Source organism: Rhinolophus sinicus, chromosome 8 (genome assembly GCF_057876585.1).
Source record: "Rhinolophus sinicus isolate RSI-liver-muscle chromosome 8, RSI-T2T, whole genome shotgun sequence".
Lineage (NCBI taxonomy): Eukaryota > Metazoa > Chordata > Mammalia > Chiroptera > Rhinolophidae > Rhinolophus > Rhinolophus sinicus.
The window spans coordinates 11,173,442-11,199,489 of record NC_142508.1 but is presented as its reverse complement, the minus strand read 5'-3'; the positions used below and the strand labels follow the sequence as shown (position 1 = coordinate 11,199,489).

General features: G+C 38.2%; 1 protein-coding gene across 14 annotated transcripts in view; it reads right to left on the bottom strand.

Annotated features, from left to right (window-relative positions):
- Positions 1 to 26,048, bottom strand: part of DGKI (diacylglycerol kinase iota) — a 377,839-nt gene that overhangs the window by 53,771 nt on the left and 298,020 nt on the right. For 10 of the 14 annotated variants that reach the window (XR_012490351.2, XM_074315319.2, XM_074315321.2 and 7 more), the window contains 4 exons: positions 17,336 to 17,405; positions 15,129 to 15,169; positions 14,133 to 14,260; positions 12,237 to 12,359 (listed from right to left, as the gene is read on the bottom strand). Coding sequence is in view for 12 of the 14 variants with exons in the window: in XM_074315319.2 (XP_074171420.2) it covers positions 12,237 to 12,359; positions 14,133 to 14,260; positions 15,129 to 15,169; positions 17,336 to 17,405 (362 nt within the window). In the remaining 2 variants the exon portion in view is untranslated. The remainder of the gene's footprint in view (positions 1 to 12,236; positions 12,360 to 14,132; positions 14,261 to 15,128; positions 15,170 to 17,335; positions 17,406 to 26,048) is intronic. The other 4 variants (XR_012490352.2, XM_074315323.2, XM_074315329.2 and 1 more) reach the window with 2 other exon arrangements.

Sequence of the window (26,048 nt, the reverse complement as noted above, 5' to 3'; positions counted from 1 at the left end):
TGGAAGAAAAAAAATGGTGGAGTTGGAAGATGCTTTGGCACTTCTCCTGAAGATAACTAACATACCCCAGAAGTTTTCCTATCAACATCTCCTCCCACCTCACCTACTTCTTGGAAGAAGAAATTCATGTTCAAGACACTGGCATGGGAAGCGGAATCTGAAGAGTCTGCCTCCCAACTCTCCTGCATCTAAGAAAAGGATAGTTTCTAAGTAATATATTATAAACAAGCAGAAACAGTAAAGGAGCAAACAGTAAAACAATAAATCTCACCAGATTCTGACACATGATAAATGCATACAAGTAAATCATAGCACTGTTGAGAATGAGAAGTGAAAATGGGCCCCACAGACTCTACCTTTGAGACTAATTCAATGAATTCAGTGTCTGAATATGGATCTCTGCTGTGTGCTGAACTCCATTCCAGGAGTGGTAGGAGACACTGAACTGGTAACGTTTCATCCCTCTTTCAAGGAAATTCTCAGGGGGTAGTGGGGTGAGCCAAACATCACACAGGGTATTGGAGAAAACTGTAAAGCACTATTTATGGTGGTCATGGCTCTTAAGCTTGGTGATTAGTGCAAGAGCCAGAATACTTAGGAAAAGGGAAAATGTGGTCCCCATCTCCCTGAATTCCAAATAAGTAGTCTCTTCATGTTGTAGATTTGTTTCTTGCCCCAGTCTCCTTAGGGCTGTGGGTTCAGGGCTCCCCGGAGGTTCTTGAGAGAAGTTCCACTCTGTATACAATTCCTGACCCCCCCACCCCCCACCTCCCGTTTCTAATGGCACAAAAGTCATCTCCTTCACATCCGGGACCCCACACCTGAGCATACCTAGTGATTACTGGTCAATGTCCCTCCAACCTGAAATTCTCAGGCAAATATTTTTGGAAGGATTTCAAAATTATCCAATTATCTTTTATCTTTTAAATCAGTTTAATCAAACTGTTCACCTAAGGCAGATACACTGAAGAAACAAGAGTTTTGATGGGAATTTGAGAAAAAAGCAAAAGGACTGACAGGTTATTTTGGAGGTGACTTGTTAGAAAGTTGTCAGGAGGCTCTTGAAACCTTGCAACAGAGCTTTGGACACTCAAAACACTGGACTCTGAAGAAGGGGGTAAAATGGGACGACCGACAGAAGGGCAGGACAGAGAGACCCACTAGGACTGCCTCTCGCTCCCCAGGACTTCCTCACCTGTGTTCCCTGGGGCCTCTGCACCTCTCTGTGGAGATGGGCAGGAGGGAAAGAGGTGAGGCAGTAGTGAGATGATTCCTCAGTGACCTCCAAAGGAGAGGGGATGGGGACAGCCTTGGAAAGGTTAGTCCCAGGACCAGTGGTCAGAAGAGAGGACGTCTATGCAGAAATATTTCACATCGCAGGTAGGTGGACCAGAGCCATATTTAGGAGAAACTGTGGCTTCTTCTCTCTTCTCTGATTGTTAGAATTAAAAACAAATATTTAGCTCAGATCCTGACAGGCACCCTTACTTACAAAGTGACAATCTGAAGGAAGGAGAGGGTGCCTCCCACCTTCTCGCCTGTTGCTAAAATGAGCTATGGAAGCCCAGTGACGTGTCCATATCTGGTGTATGTGCCCTGAGGTATGTGGGTGGGATCCCCTCAGGATGACAAGACAGTGGACTTAACTTTGAATATTTGCCCCTTTCAAACAGGAAGGAAAAATCATTGTTCGAATCTTCAGAATCTGTGCCCCTTTCCTAACAGCATGGACATTTTCCCAGCATGCTCTGGGCGATGATTCTCAACCCTCTTGACTGAATTTTAACCCCGATGCTTAGAAACTGGGCCCTCGAGGAGACATGCCATCATATTGCAGGACTAACATCCCCTACATCGAGGTCAATTTGTTTTAGCTTGGATCCCATCCAGCTTACCCTATGTCGCTACTCCATTTACCAACCTAATGAGATTTTAGTGTCAAGCTGTCACCACCAGGCGCTTAAAAAAGATCCAGTGACTGGTTCAGGGCTGAGAGGATCGACTGCACAACAATGAATGGCACAGTGACCGTGCCCTCAGCATATGGCTGCTCCCAGGGGAGACAAGGCAGGCCAAGCACCCAAATCCTCCCTTTTCTAGCACAGCCACAGAAAACAAGAAACACTCCCATGCCTATACGGGCTTAACAATACCCTCTCTAACTTCTGAGGGCAGAGGGAGATGTAGTGATCATTTTCCCGGTTTTAGAATGGGGCTTAAGTAGTTTTGTCACAAAACACTCTGTCGCCTTCCTACCACTTTCCTGAATGCCCCAAAGCAGAGTGTATCATTGGGAGGAAAGAGAAACCTGCTTGGTTTTGTTTCTAAAGAAGACTCCAGTAGGCCCCTGAGAGGCCCTTTCCATGGCCCCCGCCTGTTAGCTAACTCTGGAAAAGCACTTTTCTGCACATATGGCCGCCATGCTTCTTACTGCCTGGGCTCTGCCCAGTCTCCTAGGAAGTCCTAGCATTCTGTGGTTCCCCGCATCTCAAGGTTCTTCTCCTCCATCCAAAGAACATCTAGAACCTCTTCAAGGACTAAATGTCACTGCCATAACCGAAATCATCCCGAGATAGGACATGGGATGGTTCTTCCTCCCGACCCCACCCCACCACCCTGCTCATCACCAGTGCCTACGACTTCTCAGACCCGCCATAGTCCCTTTTACTGACTCCCTTCTAAACCAGCAACATCTGTCTGAGTCAGGGATTCAGTGCATCTTTATGACTGTAATATGTGAATTCCCTGGATCAAACCGATCCTTATTAAAATCTGAAATATGTAAATGGCTTCCACAACCGAACAGAAATGTTTAACATTTTATACATCGTTTTGTGCCAACGGCTATGGGATTAGCACTGGGTTTCCTCTAGCGCTACAAACAGACGTTCTATTTTAGTTTGACAGAGCACCTTTTCTCCAACATCCAACATTCCTCCATTCATCCAACAAGCCTGCCTTATTAAATGCCCGTTACTAGCTGTGGTGCAAAGTGCTGTGGATACAGAATGAGCAATCGGCAGTTTTCCATCCAAGGAACTCACATACTTTAAAGAAAGCTCCAGTCAACTTCCCTTCACATGCACACTATTCCTGAAGTGTGAGTAGGTAAGGCCGCCATCTTGTAAAAATGAGAAAAGGGAGCCACTTAACAGTAATAACATTTCCTCATGCTGTAATCATTGGCAAAACTTGGAGCTCCAGTAATGGAAGGGCAGAATTTCTTGGCATCATTTTAAATAAAATGGATATTTAATATTAGAGTATGTTTACCTTAGTACATTTCTTTCTTTTTTTCCTTCCCAATATGGGCCAAAATAAGATCTGGCACATAAAGAATTCTATTCTGGCTCTGCCAATAACTAAACTTGGAAATGGAAATGTAATTCCATATCCAACAAAAGCTTTAGGGCCCCGATATGCATAACTGTTTGAGGTGCAAATAAAAAAAGAACAGAAAAAGATCTCTTATTAAATATTTTACACACATAAAGGGACAGACTATTACCATGTGCTTGGCGACAACAGAGAGAGTAACAACTTGAGGTAAGGCAGGGAGAAAAAAAAGTAAAGGAAGATACATGTCAGTTAGAATGTAGTTTTTCCAGCCTGAGTGATAAGCTAGGGAGAACAAGATTTAAACCAGTCAGAGGTAAGTAGGGATGAGACCCAACTATCTTAGTGAAACAGATTCAAGAGACTGTCTCTATCCTCACAAGACCGATTTCATCTCTAAGATATATTCCAGCAAAACCTGCACCCCACTAAGAAGATTAATTTTCTTCCTCTTATCTGATTGTGATGTTTGAAGGATATTTCCACAACCAAAATCATTGTCAATAGTCTGTCTTCCTGCTGAGAACCTGGAGCTTTGACAACACGCACAATTATCTTTTTTATTATAGTCAGGCCACCACCTAATGTTCCAAGAAGAAATTGGGAACAGGAAATAGCTGAAGACAAGAGGGGAATAAAGCGATTGTTCCTCTGTTCAGACCAGAACCTTCTAAGGTTTTGGAAAGGAGGGAGGTTTCTGGATTATCTTCTTGATATAATGGTTCAGAATTACAGACTACACTAAAAAGGGCAATTTTTCAGTTTAGTGTATTATTAGGAGTTTTGGACCTCTTTAAATAACTCACCAGTTCTACAGACTTCCTTAAGCCCACATACGGTCAAGTGATGCTAAACTATCATTGATTTCATTCAATTATTTGAGGTACATTTCCAGTTATATAATGATGAAAATCAGATACTTATCTCTTATGTGCAAAGGTTAAATAAGCATAGAAACCTTAAAAAGCCTTTTTTTTTTTTTGAGGCTAACATTTTTCATTAATTCTTTAAGTACTCTTCCTTTTCACATAAAAATTAAAAAATGAAATGTGTAGGAAGCAGCGAATTCTATTTCCTCTTGTTTCCAGAACAAATATTGTAGTATAAGATGTTAGATTCTGTAAATTTTGCATTCATTTTAGCAAGTACTGAGTGATGCCATTTACACACACACACACACACACACACACACACACACACACTTGACTTTTAGACCACCACATGGCATGTTTGACTGTTTTCTTTTTTCAAATGTCTGTTAATGCAGAGAAGGTTACTTCATAATAATGTTAAAAACAAACTATGCTAACAATGTGATAAAAAAGTAACATTTAAATAGTAACACATTATGTGGGGCCCTATCTTTGCAAAAGTTTTCTACTATCAATTGATTTCGTTTCAGTTTTCATTTGATAGTATTCAACCATAATTAAGGTTGCATAAGCTAACTGCTTCATGTGTCACATCCCCATGTTTATCTGAGTGCTGTCTAAAACTGTTGCTCTAGCCAAAGTAACGCCATGAAATCATTTGCAGACTTGACCCATGAGTTAATGTGAAATGCACTGTTAGTGCCATGTGAAGAGGCTCTGGCTTAGCTCCTATGTGCCACCATCATGTTCCCACCATTTTATGTATTTTAATGGCCTTTTCTTTTTTTAAAAAAAAAAGCAAAACCAAGTACATAATGAAGATGGTTTTCATTTGGACAAATAGCTTTAATATTTTCATTAAACTATGCAAAGAATATCTTGCTGGCACATAACTGTCTCCTTAACCACTGAACAGTTCATCCACTTGAATAAATTGTACATTGTAAAGCTTATAGTAGCTAATTATATTATTGAATGTATTGTATACTATATTAAATGTGAATTCATACCCCTTTATTTATTTATTAATTTATTTTATTGAAGTTCATTGGGGTGATAATTGTTAGTGAAGTTATATAGGTTTCAGGTGTACAATTCTATAATACATCATCTATATATCACAAAGTCATTGTGTTCTACTTCCTATTTTAGATTACTTTGGAGATACACACACACACACACACACACATTTTTAAAGCCAGGGCAATCTTGAGAAAGAAGAACTAGGCTGGAGGCAATTGCTTCCTAATTTTAAACTACATTACAAAGCTATAGTAATTAAAACAGTGTGATAGTGGCATAAAACAGATATATAGATCAATGGATTAGAATAGAGAGCCCAGAAATAAAACCATGCATGTATAGTCAAGTAATTTATAAAAAAGGAGCCAAGAATACACAATGAGGAAAGCACAGTCACTTCAATAAATGGTATGGGGAAAACTGGATAGCCACATGCAAAGCAATGACACTGGACCACTACCTTACACCATACACAAAAATAATTCACTCAAAATGGATTAAAGACTTGAATGGAAGACCCAAAACCATAAAACTTCTAAACAAAAACATAGTCGGCAAGCTCCTTGACATAGGTCTTGGCGATGATTGTTTTGAATCTGATGCCAAAGGCAGAAGAAACAAAAAGTGAAAATAAGCAAGTGGGACTACACCAAACCAAAAAGCTTCTGCACAGCAAAGGAAACCATCATCAGAATGAAAAGGTAACCTGTTGAATGGGAGAAAATATTTGCAATTCATGTATCTGGTAAGCGTCTAACATCCAAAATAAATAAAGAACGCATAGAACTCAATACAAAAAAAAAACCCAAACAACTAGATTACAAGATGGGCAGGAGATCTGAACAAACATTTTTCCAAAGAAGACATATAGATGCCTAACAGTTCATGAAATGATGCTCTCCATCACTAAGCATTGGGGAAATGCAAATCCAAAGCACAATGAGATATCGTTTCACACCTGTCAGGATGGCTGTCATCAAAAAGTCAAGAAACAGCAAGTATTGGCAAGGATGTGGAGAAAAGGGAACACTTGTGCGCTGTTTGTGGAGTGTAAATTGGTGCAGCCACCATAGATGGAGGATCCGCAAAAAAAAAAAAAAAAAAAAAAAAAAAAAAAGTTAAAAATATAACTATGTTATGACCCAGCAATTCCACTTCTAGGTATTTCTCTGAAGAAATCCAAAACACTAACTTGAAAAGACATATGTACCCCTATGTTCATCACAGCATTATTTGCAATAACAAAGATATGGAAACAACCTAAGTGTCCATCACTGGATGAATGAATAAAGAAATTGTGGACATATAAATCAGTCATTAAAAATGAAATATTGCTATTTGCAACAACATGGATGGAACTCAAGGGCATCATGGTAAGTGAAATAAATCAAACAGAGAAAGACAATTACTGTATAATTTCTCCTCCATGTGGAATCTTACACGTATGTTAAAAAAACAAGCTCACAGACACAGAGAACAGATTGGTGGCTGCCAGAGGCAGCAGGTAAAAGGGGTGGGAGAAATGCGTGAGTTGTTTTGTCTTTTTTCTTTCACTTTAAATAAATTGAATAAAAGCAAAACAACAACAAAGCCTCAATATAATATTTAAAAAGTGGCACCACTCATTGAAATGCTTGCTTAATAACCATACCTAAAGAACTGTTTCCAAGAAATAAAATAAAATAAAAAAAAAGTGAAACCTGGAGGAAGCAGCAAATTCTATTTCCTCTTGCTTCCAGAACAACACTCTATGCACATATCCATTACAGCACTTACCAGAAGAAGCTAGAATAATTGGTTTATGTAATATTTCCTTTTTGAAAATAAGCTCTTCAAGGATAATTATTCATTTAGTTTTATTTCTTCAGTGCCTAGATATATATATTGTTCCTACCTAGAAGATGCTCAATATTTATTTGCTCAATAAATGAATGATTCAATGAATGGCCCAACCTGTTTCTTAGAATCCCAATGAGATTATAAATCAGAGCAGACTCATTATAGTTCTATTTTTGACATTATCTTTGGTGAGAGACAGAGATACTCTGCCTATCATAAAAATCCCATTAGCTCTGCTTAGCTGATCGGGAAACAGATACCTGCGTAGACACAGATGTCTGGATTGAGTATCTGCCTTCGGGTGGTTCATTAATCGTCTCCCAGTGTTTTAGTCTGGTGGCAAGATATTCTATTTTTACCTGTGTGACCTTCATCTTAGCTCTTTCAGGTTTATCACTTGGAGATACTAAGAAAAAGTGCTTCTCCTTCAGTCAACTTGGGGGTTTCACATAAACCACGAAATATAAGAACCAAAAGAAACCATTCTTATTTAGAAATTAAAGAAGACCTCCCAGTCCCTTTACTGGCTTTCCTTGAACTCATCTGATTGAGTTAATTCTATCCTATTTTCAAAGATAACTTGGAAAGAATTGTCACTGAGTTTCATCAGAGTTTTCATCGAGTGCCTTAAAAAAAAAATCTCACAGACCCTGAAGTTGAAAAAAGTCTTCCTTAGAATTCAAATAGATTCTCCCTGCAAAAATTTTAAAAAATGAAATATACTCTTGTCATTAATTGTAGTGGTACAATCCATGATAAAAGCAAACCTCTTTCAGAATCACATTACTTAAGTAGACCTTTCTTAGACACTGAAAACATTTTTTGAACTTAAAAACAAATTCCCTATAGGTTTTAGCAATAATAATGTGAGTCAACCATTTCTCACCAATTTATTTCAAAATTGGTTCTTAAAGATTGCTTTTTACTATGTTCCGTAAGTTTCAAAGACCCCATATGCATTGTACACCTTTCTTTGGAATTACAGTCTCTACTAGAGGACCTAGGTATAAGTGGTCTCTGTCTATATATTATATATAAGCATATTTTTTCCTAAAAGTTATAATATTTATTCTATATGAAATTATAATATAAATGCAAAGAGTCCCAGTAATTATGGAAATCTAATTCATTCTTTTTGTTCATTTTGTCTCAGTCTCCCTGAAGTAGAAGGAAGGTTGATGGATCTAATAAGTAAAGTTTAAAACGTTGAACCTTGGGGAGACTCAAGGGGGTTTCGTCAGAAATAAGTTTGAAGGGGAAAAGATTGCAATTACAGCGCTCTATGTTTCCTAACAGTCATCTATTATAGTCATCTATTATATTTACTTTTTATGAGTTTTCTCATAATTTTTCTATATTAATTACCTTTCTAAAGAATCATTTTAAAAAATTGTTGGTAGTCATCTATTATATTTTGTTTTATTCTCCTTGTCATTGATTTGTGTCTTTATTATTTTTCTCTTGTTTCTTTGTTCTCTACTCTGGGATTCTTCATGCAGTTTATCAAATTGATTGCTTATTTATACAATCACTTTTCCTCAATTGGCAGGTATCAGTTTTCTGATACCAATTTAGAACCATACACCATTCTGTGAATACCATTTTATTGGTTTCCTACAAATTCTAATGAATAGTATTTTTAGCTCCCAGAATTTAAAGTTTCCTTTTGATTTTTTTTTTTTTTTTATAGTAGGTTATTTGACATTGTGAATAGGATGTTGAAATTGAACTTCTCCTATCTCCACATGGCTGGAACTTGAAAGCTGGAAGCACCAGATGCCTGTTGTTCTTAGAATATCACTCTAATTCTTCAAACCCTGTTCACATACTGATTCTTCAATATTTCTAATGAGAAAATAAATTTTCCAATATCAGGTAAAGTTAAAACTGTATATACATCCTGCAACACAGAACGAAACACGTAGCAGGACGTCCACTGCATTTCTTAAATAATAAAATATTGGAAATCAACATGAAAATGGAGAAATAAATTATGGTATATTTATGATGTAAATGCCCTATCCAATAAACTGATTTAAAAAAAAATACATACATATGTATCAATATAAATACATATTAAAAATATGATGTTGAACGAAATGGCAAGTTCCAAAGTGTATGCATTGTATGATGCAGGTGATGGAAAACACAAAGATAAAACAAAACAAAACAAAAAAGCCCATAAAACAATATATAGTTTTATGCTATTCTATGTTGTTTATGAATTGAAAGAAAGACTTAATGCAAACAACATGAAACAATAACAAGATATATCAGGATGGTTAGCATGTGAGTACCTTTCATATAATTTTTGTACTTATTTAGATTTAGGTATATTTAATATATATTTAATATACTTTAAATAAATGTTTACCATCATCATTTTTTGTTTCAATCTTTTTTAAAAAGCAAAAATATTTGCCTTAAAATTAACTCTCAACGATATTTACTTTTGGTTAAATTTGTAGTCATATATACATATTGCACATACATATTGTGTTTCCCCGAAAATAAGACCTAGCCGGACAATCAACTCTAATGCATCTTTTGGAGCAAAAATTAATATAAGATCCGGTCTTATTTTACTATAAGATCTGGTCTAATATAATATAATATAATATACCAGGTCTTATATTAATTTTTGCTCCAAAAGATGCATTAGAGCTGATTGTCTGGCTCAGTGTTATTTTCAGGGAAACACGGTAGTCTCCCTATATTGCAGAATTTTTCACTTTGAAAATGGCTAAAAGAAAAACAGAAGTCAAAATAAATCTTTCTTGGGCTGTGGGGCTCTGAGAACCCTCCCTTTGAGCTGGCCCTTAGGGAAGATAACGTAGGACAGTGGAAAAAGCATGGAGATGGCAGTCAAGCCAACCTCATTCAAACCACGCTTCTCATGTTTGTTATCTTGGGTGACTGAAGACGAATATTTTAACCCTTGTGAGGCTCAGTTTACTCATCTGCTAAGCAATGGTGAGATTTAAAAGTTATTGAAAGAATTAAAGTTTATTTAACTATGGTACAAAGTAGGAGATATTCTATTAATAAATACCAGCTATTACTGACATTATTGCATTACATATTATTATATATTCCTATATAATTGCATTATTCCATAACCACAAGTATACCTATTTGTATCAGAGATGACCTCTGAAGGAAATAAAGAGATGCTTTTCCCAAGGAATGAAAGAACACAATAAAAAATTTTTTTTAAAGAATTAATAGGCAAATTAGGGTAGGGTAAATTATTTACTCTTTTAAAAAGGTGATTTAAAACTACCATTTTTATTCTGCTCACAGATTCTGAGTCAGGGTCTCAGACAGATCCCAAAGGAGATGACTTGTCTGTATTCCACGATGTCTGGAGATTCAGCTGGGAAGATTCAGAGGCTAGCAGTGAATGTTTAAAAACTTTTTTCTGCCAAATCACTTGGAAAACAAACAAAGTACCATTCAGAGTCAGCTGCTCCAGTGTATTTAAGAGCTAAGGTAGTATAAATGACCAGGAAAACTGGTATCTGCCAATTGAAGATCAGTGAAAAACTAAGAGAAATTCCTGAAAAAATAGTACAACCCAAATAAAAAATCAGAGTTGAATCTGATATAGAGTTGTAAGAACTTGTCTATTATGCAAAGTAGTACATTTATTTGTGACTCTTGGGAAGAATATTTACTATCTTAGAAACTACCACTTCACATATCATGATATATACGTCAATATGCTATATATAGAAAAATTAGGGCATAGGAAACTATATTGAGATCATACTCTTCTTTTTTTGAAATATCCTGTATATAAGAACAACTGAAACATTCATCTGGTTTCTCTAGGCTTAATTTCTACTTCTGTGGCTAATTAAAACTCTAATTTTCAAATAAATCTGCCCACAGCTAGGTGGACACTTTTATTAGTCATCAATGGGTGGCTGACATCCTGGTTCACAAGCCTCAATTCTGTATAAAATAGAAATGGAAAAAACATCTGAATTGTAAACAATCAAAATGCCATCAGAAACTAAGGACATGGTTTAATTAAAAAGGAAAATCCATGGTAATTCACTTTTTCCTTTCCACTCTTCACACAACAAAATAAGAGGTGGTACAGAGAAGCAATTAAAATGAAGTCACCCTTTGCTCTCAGAGTGTCTGAGTACAACCTTTATCAATGAAATAATTAGCTGCAGATTTCTCATTTTTCTCCCCTTTGTCATATGGAAATTGCTTCCTGTATTCCTTTAGAAACAATGCATCTTCTTGCCTCTTCAGTTAACCCTCGGCTTCTAAGAATTGTAGTAATCTTGTTATTTTGTAAAAATAGTGAGACAGTGTGGTTACAAGGCCACTATTCAATTCGACGAGGGCCTTGGATGGGACTGGAAACCAGCCGAATTTCATGGGTCGCAATGAACTTGCATAACCTCTGAGATGGGGTGATGGGCTTGATGTCAAACGGGGGGCGTGACTGAGTGTGGCCGTGACCACAGCCTGCCCCTAGCACCTGCTCCTGCAGAGATGAATAGACAGGAGGGAGGAGACGCTGGACATAAATGTGCTGACACTATTGCAAACTCCCGACATTCACCCTACTTCTGACCATGACCGGGCTTCAGAAGAAAGCACACCGACTATTCTGATCTATGAACAAAGGCTGTGTTGTTTATGTAGAAAGACGGAATCCACTTGAGCCAACAAAACCACCTGGCAGCGTTACCCAGAGGACACGTCTACAGGCTCAGGACTGGACACAAATGAAACAGCTCTAACGGCACGTGGAAATGTTCACACAAATGAAAACTATGTCACCTCCAAACTATTCATGATCACTCTCATGCATGTTGTCACGACGCGGCCAACATAAGGACATCTGGTCAACACTGGATTCCAGTAAAGCAAACACTGGGGAGGTCGAAAGTATTTCTAGAGCCACATGAAAGGTCTCGGTGTGGTTCGGAAGTAACAGAAATGAAAAGCGAAGCTCCGTCAGGGGTTTGGGTGGGTAAAAGTGAGCGAAATGAGTAAAATGTCACACCACGGGGTGACACAGTCATGAGACAGCATGAACACCACGGAAAAGAGAATCCTTCCCACTGGTGAGGGCCCCACGCACTCCTCTCCCAGCAATCACAGGGGCACACAGGAAAAGAACAGAGAGAGAACTCTTACTGTAGCACACGGGAGTGGCTGAGATCTTTCATATATGAGTCCTCATAATGCGGAGTTATGATGCCCAGCCCACTATCACTCAGCATGCGTTTCCGTAGGCCAGGGTTCCACCAGTCTGACATTCTGGGAGAGAGAAGGGCACCAGACAGTTTAGCAAAGGCAGCCACAGGACTCGCTCTACTCTTTCTCAAGACGATTCTTGTTTCTAAACGTGAGAGGAGAAATTCATCTTCACTGGGTATTTACGAGGCATTTCACAGGGATTATGTCATTGAATTTTCTCAACCTGTATGATTCTGCCCTCCTGACAGATGAGAAAACTGAATTTGCAGGAGATGTGATTTAAAAGGTGACATAAAGAAGAAGTCATGGCGCCTGATGCAGAAATGCAGATTAGAAAATAACAAAGCCCATCCTCTTTCACTGCTTCCCTGTTCGTCATTTATTTCCAGAGGGGGCCCCGGATGAGAAATAAGAAAGGCACTGATTCAAGTTCTGGTGGATTTTCAGGCTGCCTTCATTTTGGAGCTAGAGCTAATAGAGGTTTGACCCAGAGCAAAGCCATTTCTTTTGGCCATTATTTGACATGGGGAGAATGACAGGTAGGGCAAAGACCAGGGAGACCTTGGCAGAATGGGTTCACTCTTATCAGATCAAGGATTAGAACCCAGATCGGGTGGAGTGGGAGGATACCTAGGTTCCAGTACCTACTGCTTCCGCAGTAGGACACAGCATCTCACCCCACATGTAACAGGCTGGATTTTCAGTACATGGACTGTGAAGGTGGTTTTCTCCAGCACCTTCTGGGGCTCCTAGCATTACATCAGACCACCCTATGCACCTGTCGGCTTTCCCTTCTTGCCAGAACAGCTCTGGTATCACTATGGCTGGCTTCCTAAACACAGCAATAGATCTCTTCCATCCTGCCACTTCTGTCTTCTCTTGATGCGTCACACACTCTCGTACATACTATGGATATCAGCTGGCTCTAGCAGAGCGGGAGAGACTCAGAAATAGCAGTAATGGTCAAATAAACTAGGGAAGAGGGGTAAACAGTCATAGGGGTTACTTAAGTGAGTATGTCTGTTTATAGTGAATGAGGATGTATGCACAGTTTGTATATGCTATTTGAGTGCACGTGTGTGTGCTTTCCAGGGAAATCCTTATGGTAACTATTTAGTCTTACATACCAGTAAACCACTGAAATTCATTAGACTTCACAAAGGGCAGAGATTTTTATCTGTTTTGATTTGGGTACTCTTGTTTCCCAAGGGCTTACACTAATCCCTGTCACATAAAAAGCTCTAAATAAATATTTTTGAATTGTTGAAATAACTTAGAAGTATTATGAATATTTTGGTGGTTCAATGCAGTGGTTAAATGCACAAGCTCTGGCATCAGAAAACCTGGGACAGAATCTCAATTTTTCCATCTATTTTCTGTGCAATCTGGGAAAGTTATAAAATCCTCTAAGCATCAATTTTCTTATCCATGAATTTAGGATGATAATAGTGTCAAATTTGCAGGGTCGGTGTGAAATGATGATATGATGATTTTTAATAACATACTATTTAATGAGAGAGAGACCACATTCACATAACTTTTATTACAGGATATTGTTATTATTGCTCTATTTTATTATTAGGTATTGTTGTTAATCTCTTACTGTGCCTAATTTATAAATTAAACTTTATCAGGAGTATGTATGTACAGGAAAAAACATAGTACATACAGGGTTTGTTAGTATCCATGGTTTCAGGCATCCACTGGGGGTCTTGGAATGGATCCCCCACAGATCAGGGATGATGTCATTAGAAATGTCAAATCCAAAGCCACACAAGAGACACTGATGTCACTGTGGTGACCATCACACCACCCAAGGAGACGCAGACTCACCCTGAGGCTTGCTCCACCACCAGATCAGGCATTCCTGGAGGTGTCCCCGCCTGCTGTGACAACACCATATCTGGGTCCAGAATAAAAACCTCATCTTGAGAAATCTCCATCACAAAGTGCAAATGTTCCTAAGGAAGAAAAAGAAATCCGTCAGATGATTGACAGGAGGCTCAAACCCATCATCTGAAGAAGAACAAAACAAAGCATTCTTGGTCTTGAGGGGGTCATGAAATTCTGTGACACAGCCAATGACCACAGTGTATTTTCAAGGGCCTGGTCAGTGGATTTCCCTCCTTGAAGCAACATCGTAACAAGAACTTGGCAAGGAGGAGGGGTGAATCCCCCTTGGTTTGGATTCCTAGCTGACCAGGATCCTGCTAGGTAGAACCAGAGGTGGTCTTTCCTCTTCTTCCTCCCAATTACTATCAAAGTAGTGACACCTGCATGCGACTTGGTCCAGCATGCACGTACAATAACCTGGACTTCCAACCCAGGATACGGTCAAGGCTAAGTAGCATGGTTAACAACTGGTTTTACAGCTGGATTTCATACTGGACTTTCTACAGGAGAATTTCAAGAGTGGGAACACTTGTTATTATTGGGCATAAGAATTTTATTTTCTCATTACTGAACTCTGGGAAGTGATTAGTTGAAACTAAGTAGCCTAGAGATACCCTCAAGTTCTCAAATGTTTAAAGGCATAAAATTTGACTAGAAAGCAGTAAAAGTGGCAGTGTAATTAAAAATCTGGACTGCAGGCTGGTGGTAATATTCACAAGTCTCTTATCTTCCGTACTCATTTGCAAGGTCAAGCCCTATTATCTTGAGTCCATAAATCACAAAACACATGAAGACAAAAAGCCCGTGGCTTAGGCTAGGAGTACCATTCCAAAGTCTGTAAATGTTTCCATTATAAAAATGTATAAGGTTAGCCGCCAACAAAGCATATTTACTTGGGATTTTTTCACTTTCACAAGTAAGCTCAAGAAAACTTACCTGAGATCTGTCTATTCGATAAAAGCGATCAGCAGAAGTTGCTAGGGGGGGGAGAAAAAAGTGTGTGGCATTCAGTGTCCTGTGATCTGGCACTAAATTTATAACCTTCTGACCTACCACGTCAATCAAAAACCTTACATTTAGGGACTACTGACTGGTCCCTAATCTGTTAAGAGAAACTCAGGACTCCAACGCCTCAGCTGCTGCTATCCTACTGTTTCGAAACCCCTTCTTTCCCCATATACCTGCCTATCTAAATCTTACTTGTGTTTTAAAGACCAACCACATGCCACCTCCTCTGCGAAACCTCGCTCAATCCATCCTCCCGACCCCAGAGAGAATTCACTGCTCCTACCCCACACACATTTGCATTGTTTCCATTCTCACAGAAACCACCTTCACAGATAATGATGACACTGAGATGCCTGCCTCTTTTAAGGTCTGTGTTTCATTTATTCTTTAACATCTCCAGATATTAGCGCAGGATTTTAAACAGAGCTGGGACTCCTTACGTATTTAGTAAGTAAATAAAGTTAGCAAAAAAACCCAAAAAACTGTGGTAGCCAGACTTTCCAAGGAAGCGTTCTCCTTTTGGAAAGGAGCTTGAAGAGGCAGAGCCAGGGACTGCATCTGGTATTAAGGAATCATTTCAGTTTAAAACTGAGTCCCTAAGCTATGTCGGAAGAAAGCAAAACAGAAAGAAAAAAAATAAAAATAAATAAATATATATATATATATGTATATATAAATTTAAATATCCATCCAAAAGAGATTGAGCTGCAGCTGTGGCTTGAGAAAAAAAAACCTTACAAACTTTGGGTTTTCAGAAATTATTCTGATTAATCTTAATAGTGAAAAGAATTACTTTTCTCCTTGCTTACATCTGAGTCCAACTATTATACATAGATTTTCTACAAAGTACATAGTACTAGAGGGAAAAACTCAAAACGCAAATAGTCATTCAAAAATCATAAATATTTAATGACTAGCTTTTCTCCAAAGGAAATGAGCTAAGAAACAAGACAGTCACGCTCCCTGCCCTCTAAAACCAACAGGAGAGTAAAATCTGCCTGAGAAGGACTTATTCTAGTCTGTTCTTTTTAACCACGACTGTAATTACCTGTTAAAGGTTTCTAATAAAACTATTTATAGAGTAAAACTAATCTGGGTTAAGACCATTCTCTACAAGTATAATTTTATCTAAGGCTATATATAATAAAACAGACTATACATAGAACAATTCATGTAAGTTTTCTTGGTATTCTTAAATATAAGTTGTTCCTCTGTGCGTTCAGGGAAAACAAGTGATTATATTTCTCATGAGTAGGGAATGGAAGAGCTGGAGAAAAGAACAGTGTAAATTACCTTCAGAGGTAGGTGACAAGCCATTAATGAAAACCTATGTCATGATTTATGTGGGTTAGATTTCATATAGATACAAGTGTTCATCTTCATAATACTGGTCGTTCACACATTTTATCCACATTTAGATCCTCTCAGATATATACACAGATAAACATGAGCGGGGTCTATGATGGAAACCACATGTCCACACCGACAAGAGGGACACTGGGTAGCAAGCATATAAGCAGAAATCTACTTCAATATGGGTCATTGGAATAGAAAAGTAGGATTAGGCAAAATCTATGGAGCGAGAGATGTTTGCACTGGAAAATGGACTCATTACCCAATCAGAAAATAACTGAGCTACTAAGCATTCAATGTCATGCTCAACAGAGCAGATATGAATGCAACCGAAATTCTCTACACTTTGATAAAAATGTATGCATCACACTGAAATGGTTTAATGAAAATTATATGAAAGTTCTACAATATGCAAGTAACATACATGTTAGTACCCATCCCATACTTATTGAACACATCTACTGGCCTCAATGTAAGACAGGGACTCTTCATGTTTCAGGAAATGGAGGGGGGGGGCACTGAAAGGGAAATGTCCGCTTGAGCGATTTGATGCTGAGAATTTCAGCCAGAGTTAACCAACTTGCTTTGAGGGAAATGACTTCAGGAAGGTGTACTGCACTATCAGCAAGTCCTTATCATTTGAGAGGTTAAGTACCATCATATGGAGCCACGTAAAGGGTCTCTGAACGATTTTTTGGAAAACTAATGTCCACTTTATCCATTAATGTCTTGCCCTGCTCTTCCCCACCCTCCACCCCTCCATGAAATACAGAAACACTCACCATCTAGAAAGCACCACCGTGGAGAGAGTCTCTGAGCTGAGAGTGCCCTGGGGAAGGAGGTTTCTTGGTCCTGAAAAGAGAGACACATGCTTGTGGCTCCATCGGAATGACCTGAGGGGCTTCCCTCACTCAACAGACACTACCATATCACCTGTTTCTAAGAGCAAGCATCCTTTCCCAAGCAAAGCACTAGTGAGAGACCAAACCATATCTCTTTACTAGAAACAGAAATAGGGACTCTGCTTTGAAATGAATTATTTCACATAGAACTCCCACGTAAAATTTTTTAAAAAGTCCCACATAAAATTTCCAGGTTTTCAATTATTCCTTTAAACATTCATAGATGATAGAACTTGGGACATTGACTTCCTCCGAGGAATTTCTTTCTTTCTCTTTGTGAGGCTGAGGAACTACTGGCAGCTGGCTACTACTTACATTTTGGTCCTCCACACTGGTACAAAAATGTTCTCTATTAAGAGAAACTCTACCAATGATAATTTAGAAAATAAATTAAACAGTGCACTCTAGTTTCCAACCCGTGAGTTGGAGCATTCTAGCTCTGGCTCATAGTGACATTGAAATCACTGACAGAAATAGGACCAGTGAGGAAGGGGGCCAGTTTCTATGGGAAAAACACTGGGATTTGACCCTTAGTACGGATGGGAGATGTTCAAATATAGGGAATATCCTTGAAGAGCAGCTGGGTCTGGATGACCTTATGTGTACAGAGGGGTCAGAAGAAGAAAATGGGAATAACAGAAGATGAGAGCCAATCAGAGGTTGCATTGACGTCCTCAGGAATTTAACCAATACTCCTTACTGCCTCACTTGACTATCAATCAAAACCTATGTGTGGTTCTCAAAGTGTGAACCCTGGAACAGCAGAATCAGCTGGGAACTTGTCAGAAATACAATTCCCGGAGCCACCCCCAGTTGACAGAAACCCTGGAGGTGGAATCCAGCAATCTGCTTAACAAGGCTTTCTGGTGAGTCTGATGTAGGCTAAAGTTTTAGAACAATGGACATGAAGTTACCAGGACAAAAGGGATCCATCTTATTATTAGAAAGCTTGGGTATATGGAGCTTTTCAGATTAATGGATTCTGTAAATTAAATAATTGATAGAGGAAAATTGGTGTCACTGAGAACTGGTACCAAAATTTATACGTGTACATATAGAATTGATATGGCTATGGACACAGAGAAAAATATATACTCCTCCTTTTTGGACTGGCTTTGTCACCCTGATGGTTAAGCTAAATGAAATCTTGACATGTGCTCAGTGCCTATTTATACGAGAATTACATTGGACATTTTGAGAATTAAATTTTGACACATCAATATCTTGTTTTCAAGGAACTTAAGGTTTTCAATGTACTTTTACAAAACATATAAAGCTACCAACACGTCTCAGTTGGGTAAGAAACATAATTATAAATCAAGAAATGTAAAAGTTATTTGAAATATTTAGTGGTTACTGTAAAAGCCTATAAATAAAGATATTAAACAGAAACATGGCTGTCTTCTCTAGAAGTAAAGGGACTTAAACACCAAGGATACTTTCTAAATTTTGATATCGAAAATGCTACTGAGACCACCATTAAAAAATATCCTAAATATCCTAAAAAGTATCCTAAAAGAAATACTTGATTTATTTTAAAGACCTAAAGATTAATAATGTTATTGCTCAAATATTCAAATTAGAGAATATTGCATATTATCTAATTTAGTTTAATAAAATGCAGATAGATATATTGCCTTAGTCATGTGACTCACTGATCCACAGACTGGTAAAGTAATACTGATATAACTGTATACTTTTTTATGCATGACTGTCTGTGTGTCTGGAGAATTTCATGAATGTGCCGGGCTTTTATTCATTTATTTTGCCTATTTTCTGTTCATTTATTTATTCTCACCTTGACCCACAAAGCATTTGATATAACTCAATGTCCTTCAAGATGTTTTGTTTAAATGGAACTTGACCAGTTTGCTTGGTGAAAACACAATGGTTCACATAGAGCTCTTCAAAACACTTCTGGGTCTTTAAATAGTTCAACCAATCTTTGAACTCCCTGAAACGTCATGCTAAATTTGGTGTGTCTATGTGTATGTTCATTGTCCAGGATAAAGGCACCACTTTTTTCCCATAGATTATCAAACCCGCAAAGGTTGAAAAACTACTAATTCAACAGTCAAAAATTTAGGTCAGAGACAATTCAACAAAACAAGATTCTAATCAGTAATACGCCTTAACAATATCCAGACACACAGGAACAGCAATTACTATTCCAAAGTTACCGGTGATTGCAGTATCAGACAATGGAAGCTCTCTCTCTGGCAGCTATTCTCTTGGTAGTGGGCTAAATTCAGGCCAATTTCTATACAGAAGGAGGTAATGAACTTTTTGCTGATTTCCATCCATGGTCCCTCCCAAATGTTTGCTTTCAGCCATCTAAATAAAGTGCCGTTAAATTCTACTTGTGTTTATTTTTTGAAAAACAGACAAGTGGAAAAACTACATATATGGAGTATTATATTGCCTTAATAATTGAAATTAAACAGTACTTGACTAATTAAAGGCACAGAAATCTCATGAAAAATAATTTATTAAAAAATAATGCGATACTTTCCTGGTCCCACCTGAAGATTAAAAGTTTCCCTGAACTAGGTTTGCATCCTCTCCCTCCTTTTTTGAAGCTTTCAACCTTGTTCAAAAAAAAAACAACAAAAAAAAAAACAACAAACAAACCCAAAAGGGGACAGTTACTACCCTAAGGTGGTACTATGCTGAACTGCAAAGGAAAAATGTAATATCTCCCCAATCTAGGGAAGATTTATAATGCAAATCAATTAAATTACTTATTTAAAAATTTTACGTATTAAAAACATATGTAAAAGCAATGAAGTCTCAACAAAATTTTCCCCTTGGATCTAATCTAGTCCACACATATATACCAGCGGTGCCAAAAAAAATGTATACAAATGGACACTTTGGTCAACATTGCTCAAGCAGTAGTTCTCTGTAATCAGAAGTGTCTGGACGCTGATGGGAACCACTTTGAGCACCTCTTGTCATTGCAGAAGTCAAATGTGACTTGTGTTCATCTTTTGTTATCAGTATATATTAAGTATTGCAATTTTAATATGGTTTTCCTTTCTTAAAATGCGTATACATTTTAAGCACCCTCTGTGCATGTGTGTACCATTGTATAGATGTGGCAAAAGGTACAAAAGGATGCATAGCAGAAAAGTGCTGTCCTAATGTGTGTTTTGGGTGGAGGGTTAAAAACCAAGCAGAAGTCTGGAATTCTGTATAATCGGCAAACTACGATAAGCCAAGATTATAAAAGCTGGCACACTTCAGGACACAAGTAGTTCAAGTCAAGAGAAATACTTCGAGGATTTTACTGTCAGAGAAAAATGCACATTTGCATAACAGGGGAGCAGGAATTAAGGGAAGCAGATTGTTGAGAAGGAATTCACAGTAATTCAAAGCGATGGTCCATGAACTTCTTTCTGACAATCATAACTAATGATGGCTTATAGGTGATGGGTTCCTCTGTACTCAGGATTCACGTGATTCCTACATCTTGTCCATCTACACCCCCTTTTCTCCTACTCAGAAAAGAGAATTATAATATCAGTGAGTGATGTTAGTACAGAAGTAATATTAAATTTGCTGAAATACTGTTTTAAATAACTCTCATTGCTAACACATTGTGGGGGATACACTTCGCATCAGGCAAACAGCTCGTTGCCAACAGAGGGTCTGGCACACGGGAAGAGTAGGTGGCCCTGGCATTAAGAAATCCTGGATTCAGGGGCAGCAGGAAGGTGACCAGCAGTGCAGTGTGGACCATGCATCAGACTGGAGCAGGAAAGAGGAGTGAGGGAAACAAAAGAGCCCCTCGCAAGAGGGCAAATATTGGCCTGAAGGGCAGACCTTAGCTTCACAGACGTTCTTGAGTAGACATGGCAGCATCCATGTCACGAAACAAGAACAGCCGGAAGTATTTTTGTTTCGCAGCACATTAAAATAAAGGTACACAAAAATAAAATAAAAAATAAATAAATAAATAAATGTACAGACCTAATTTCTGATAGAATCAAAAAAGAAAGAAAAAAAGAAACCAAGCTTTAAAATATGTACCTTTCAAAAGCATCTGACAGTAGATACTTAAGAAATGTGATTGTGTGAATGCAGCTAATATTTCAGGAGGTCCTCACATAATTACCTGAACTGTGCCACTATCACATCAATAGCTTTCGGTGCTAATTTAGGGCTTCTAGTCTCCTCAGGCCTCTCAAACTGCATACTCAAATCAACGATTCATCAAAGAGGTAAGATTACTTGACTTGTGCATTTTTTTATTTTTTTATGTTTCTTCTCATAAATGGTGCAATTTAGATGAATGCAACTGTCATTGCTCTATAATGTAGGGAGAATGATATAACCTTGGACATACTATGCTCCTTTAGGTTTTAAAGGTAATAATCTTCTAAAATTGCATGCTCTTTAGATGAATAATATTAGCAAATACTGCTCATTTCAAAACTCCCTGATACGTGAATTTCTCTTTTGATATATGCTAATGGAAAATCCATTTCTCATGCTAAAAATATAGCCACAGGCATGAAAGTAAATTATTTCATACACACACGCACGCACGCACACACACACACACACACACTCACACACACATATATATATATATATATATATATATATATATATATATACACAAATGTATACACATGCACACATATTTTTAAGTCAACTGGCATAAATTATATGTAATTGATAAGGAAATTATCTGAACCACTATTTGGATACACATGCCAAACTTGCCCTTAATTTAGATTCAATTACTTGTAGCTGATGCACACATAATTTAATGAAGGCACAGCAGTCCCATTACACACTCCAGTAGGTTATCCAATTAAGCAATATTCACCTAGCATTTAACTATACCTTCACTGTGAATGAAATTTATTTTCTTTCATTAAATGTAGGGAGAACATAAGCAGAGGCAAAATAGAAGTCCCTTTGGGTGGGAATCCCTACTTCATTTAATAATGTCCAGGCAATAATTACTTTATTTTTAAATGTCTCTCGTTTCCCCATCCAAATTTTTCACCTGCCTGCCTTGATATCTCCCGGGCCCAACCCATCTATTCATTCATTTTTTCCTCTCCTTCCGTCACCAAGTTGTATAGTAATATCTCCTCATCCTCAGTGAATCAGGGATGGTTAGAAATATGTGTTTATGTATCTCAGTCCAACTGTAATCCCAATTAATAGACTAGCCATTATTATTTTTACCTTTCTAAATTCTTTCCCTTCAAACCTACTTTATCACTCACAACTCCTGCAGCAGAAAAATACAGAAATGGGACGCCCATTTTCAAAACCAGCTTTGAAAGATGAAGAAATAGTTATGGTGTGGTAGGAGATGGAAATGAGAGTTGTTCTAACATTTTCAAGAGCCCTTTTTTTGCATGAGAAAGTCCTCCATTAAGGACAATAGCCGTGTGTGTGTGTGTGTGTGTGTGTGTGTGTGTGTGTGTGTGTGTTTAGCATTATTCACTAGTAACAGCAAAGAGACCTGGCCCCAAGCAAGTCTTATTTTAATTCCTTATTCAATGCATTTCCGACAGCTTTTATCTAGCCCAAAGGAACAACATTCTACAATGTTCCTAGCTAACTCCTGCTCTTCTTGAATACAAGATAAATTAATTACCAGGATGACTCCCTTAAACTTGCTTCAGCCCATCCATTGAAAGACTCTTCTAGAATTCAGAAAACAAGTTAAGGAGGAAGAGATTTCAGAGAAAAGAGACAGATTCCGAAAGGCAGCCAGTACTAAGAGAAGATAAGGAAATCAAATCTGTGTGGGCAAATACTGTTTGCCTAGGACGAGACAGAGCTCTGGTGGAACACAACACAAATCTACCCCCACCCCCACCCCAACTCGAGGATCAGGTAGGTTTGTTGGGGGTGGGGAAGGAGGTCAGAAGATAAACAAATAGATGTAGGCTCTGATCTGATCAAGAAGTTTTCTTAAGGAAAGTGAAAGATGTCTCTAAAGGATGTCTTACATCTATTTTGAAATATTCCAACCATTCTAGTGTTAGTTTTAAGTAAATTAATTCTTAAAGAAGAGAAATCACGGAGATGGATCCCTTTTTGAACCTACTGTTGAATCCTACTGTATTCATCAAATTCTCAAATTATTTGCTCATAATATTCTGGAAAGCACACACCTATGAACCAACTACATCAGTACTTCAGAGTGCATTGCACTGAGAAAATGGGGGAAGTCAGTCTACAAAAAACGCTAATTGTGGCTGGTTCCATTGCTCCTGGTTCTTTGTTTATTCTACTCAACTATATCCGTAGATGACTCTTTTTCCATCATTACTTTTTCTCTTTCTGCTCCTCTTTCTGTTTCCTCATCTAGGACTTACATCTACCTATGCTCTCCAATCACATCCCTGAGAGCCATCAGAATGACTGAGGGTTTCTCAGGCTCCTCTCTACTGACATTTGGGGCTGGATAATTCTTTGTTGTAGGGGACTGTCCTGTGCATTGTGACATATTTAGCAGCATCTCTGGCCTCTACTCAACAGATTTCACTAGCACCACCTCTTCTAACCGTGACCCACAAAATGCCCAAATTGCCAAATATCCCCCATGAGGAGCAAAGTCTCCCTCAGCTGAGAATGGCTAAGTGTGCTTCTACTTCTTAGGAACTTGATGACTTGGGGTTAAGACGGGATATAACAAAGTCTACAGAGAGAATAGAGAAGAAATGACCTCAAAAATCATCTTTAGCAACTAGGTAGGCAGAGTCCAATTTTTCTATGAATTCTAGTTTAGCTGCTGAGCTCAAGAATATTGAGACTCTGCAAGCACAATGCATGTTGCTTGTCTGAACTATCAGTTACTGGTTCCATGAGATGCCATTAGGATGGAAGCGCCTTTGTATTTTCACCTCATAAATGGTGTAGGCAGGAATTTTCAGCAGGCTATAACTATCCAGCACCCTGGGATAACCCAGTACGCCTTGTTAGGTTAATACAAGGTGTCATTTTTTGAGCTTTAGTGCTTTGTTGGCAATTCGCTATGAATGTGGGAAAGGAAGAAACCAAACCAACGAAATGCTCACACGGCTGGGAACTGCCATATAACTCACTAATAAGGTGTCTCAGGCACTAACTTGTACAGCTTGCTAAATGCTGGTTTTCTCTTGAGATTTTTCTAGCCTTCGAAAAGAGTTGGCTAAACTCCCAACTGCTAATTAGTGAGCTGACAGAAATGTCTCAAGTTTTTGAACTTAGTGGTGTTTATTCATTCTATCAGGGTTAATTCTCCATGCATGTTTGGTACCATCTCATACACAAGAAAGTTCACTAAAACGCATTGAATGCATTTTGTGGTCCACGTTTCACCCCCTAACTCCCACCAAGACAGACTAGAGATTCGGCATTACTGGTTTCTGCATTCGAAAACAAAAGATTTAGTATTACATTTCCTGCCAGTTGGTTTTGTCACTTTCTACATAAAACTAAGAGCACCTCTATCCCATGTATTGTATGTGCATCCTCAGAAAAATAGAGAAATCAATCTACATCATCTCAAACTCTCAAAAGCATTTGACACATTTCATGACTTCTTCCTTTTTGTGAAACATGTTTCACTCTTGGCTTTCATGATACCACCTTCCTGATTTCCAGCTTTCCTGCTGCTCGTCTCAGTTTCCATGACTCTTGCCTGATTGTTCTCTGAAACGTGTGTTCTTCTTGACCAATCAGTAGACATAGATATGACACTGAGCCTTCGTCTTTATCCAAACTCTCCCTGGCCTCGGAGTTTTGAGTGCCATCTAGTTGTTAATGACTCAAATTTCTATCTCCGGGCCTCCACTTTTCAAAGAGTATTAAAATCCATACGTCCAACTTTCTACTCTTGGATCTAAGAGGCGTATCAAAATGAGTACAACTAAAACAGAACTTTTTATTCACCATCCCTCCAACTTCTTCCTCCTGCTGTCTGGCCGAGGTCCCAGCCAAATGTGAATGTTTAGATGCCCCCAACTCCTTGCCGCAACCGGCTCTCCTTTGTTCTGCTCAGAAAAGTTTCTCACCACCCTCCCTATTTTCTGGCCATGTTAATTTAAACACAGTCTCTTTCAGTTAAGCTTCCTGTTTAATGAGCAGATCCTGGGTTTCCACAGATCTCTTTTACTCCAACTTTCCCTTACTACCCAAGGATCCTGCTTTTTATAACTCTGCAAGGAGGGATGTGGATGAAGTGACACTCCTGACACTCATCTTTGATCAGTGCATTGGTGACTTTATATGGTCAGTGGGCAAAACCTTTTCAAGAGACATTGATAATGCAGCAGTTTTGACACCAAGGTTTGACTTGACTGCAAGTAAACAAAAAATATTGCAAAATTTTGATACAGTCAGATGAATACCATTAATCCTTCTGCATGTTTTTATGATCAAATAATAACTGAAACAAATATCCTTATCATATTCTAGAGTTTCAACCATTCTCTGATCTCTGTGAATACGTACACATATGGCATAAAGAAAACATGGTACAAAATATCCACATTATCAAAACTCACACCAAAATAACTACATCAAATAAGCCAGGATACTAAATGCATTAGATTCATAAAACTAGTTAGGATAAATG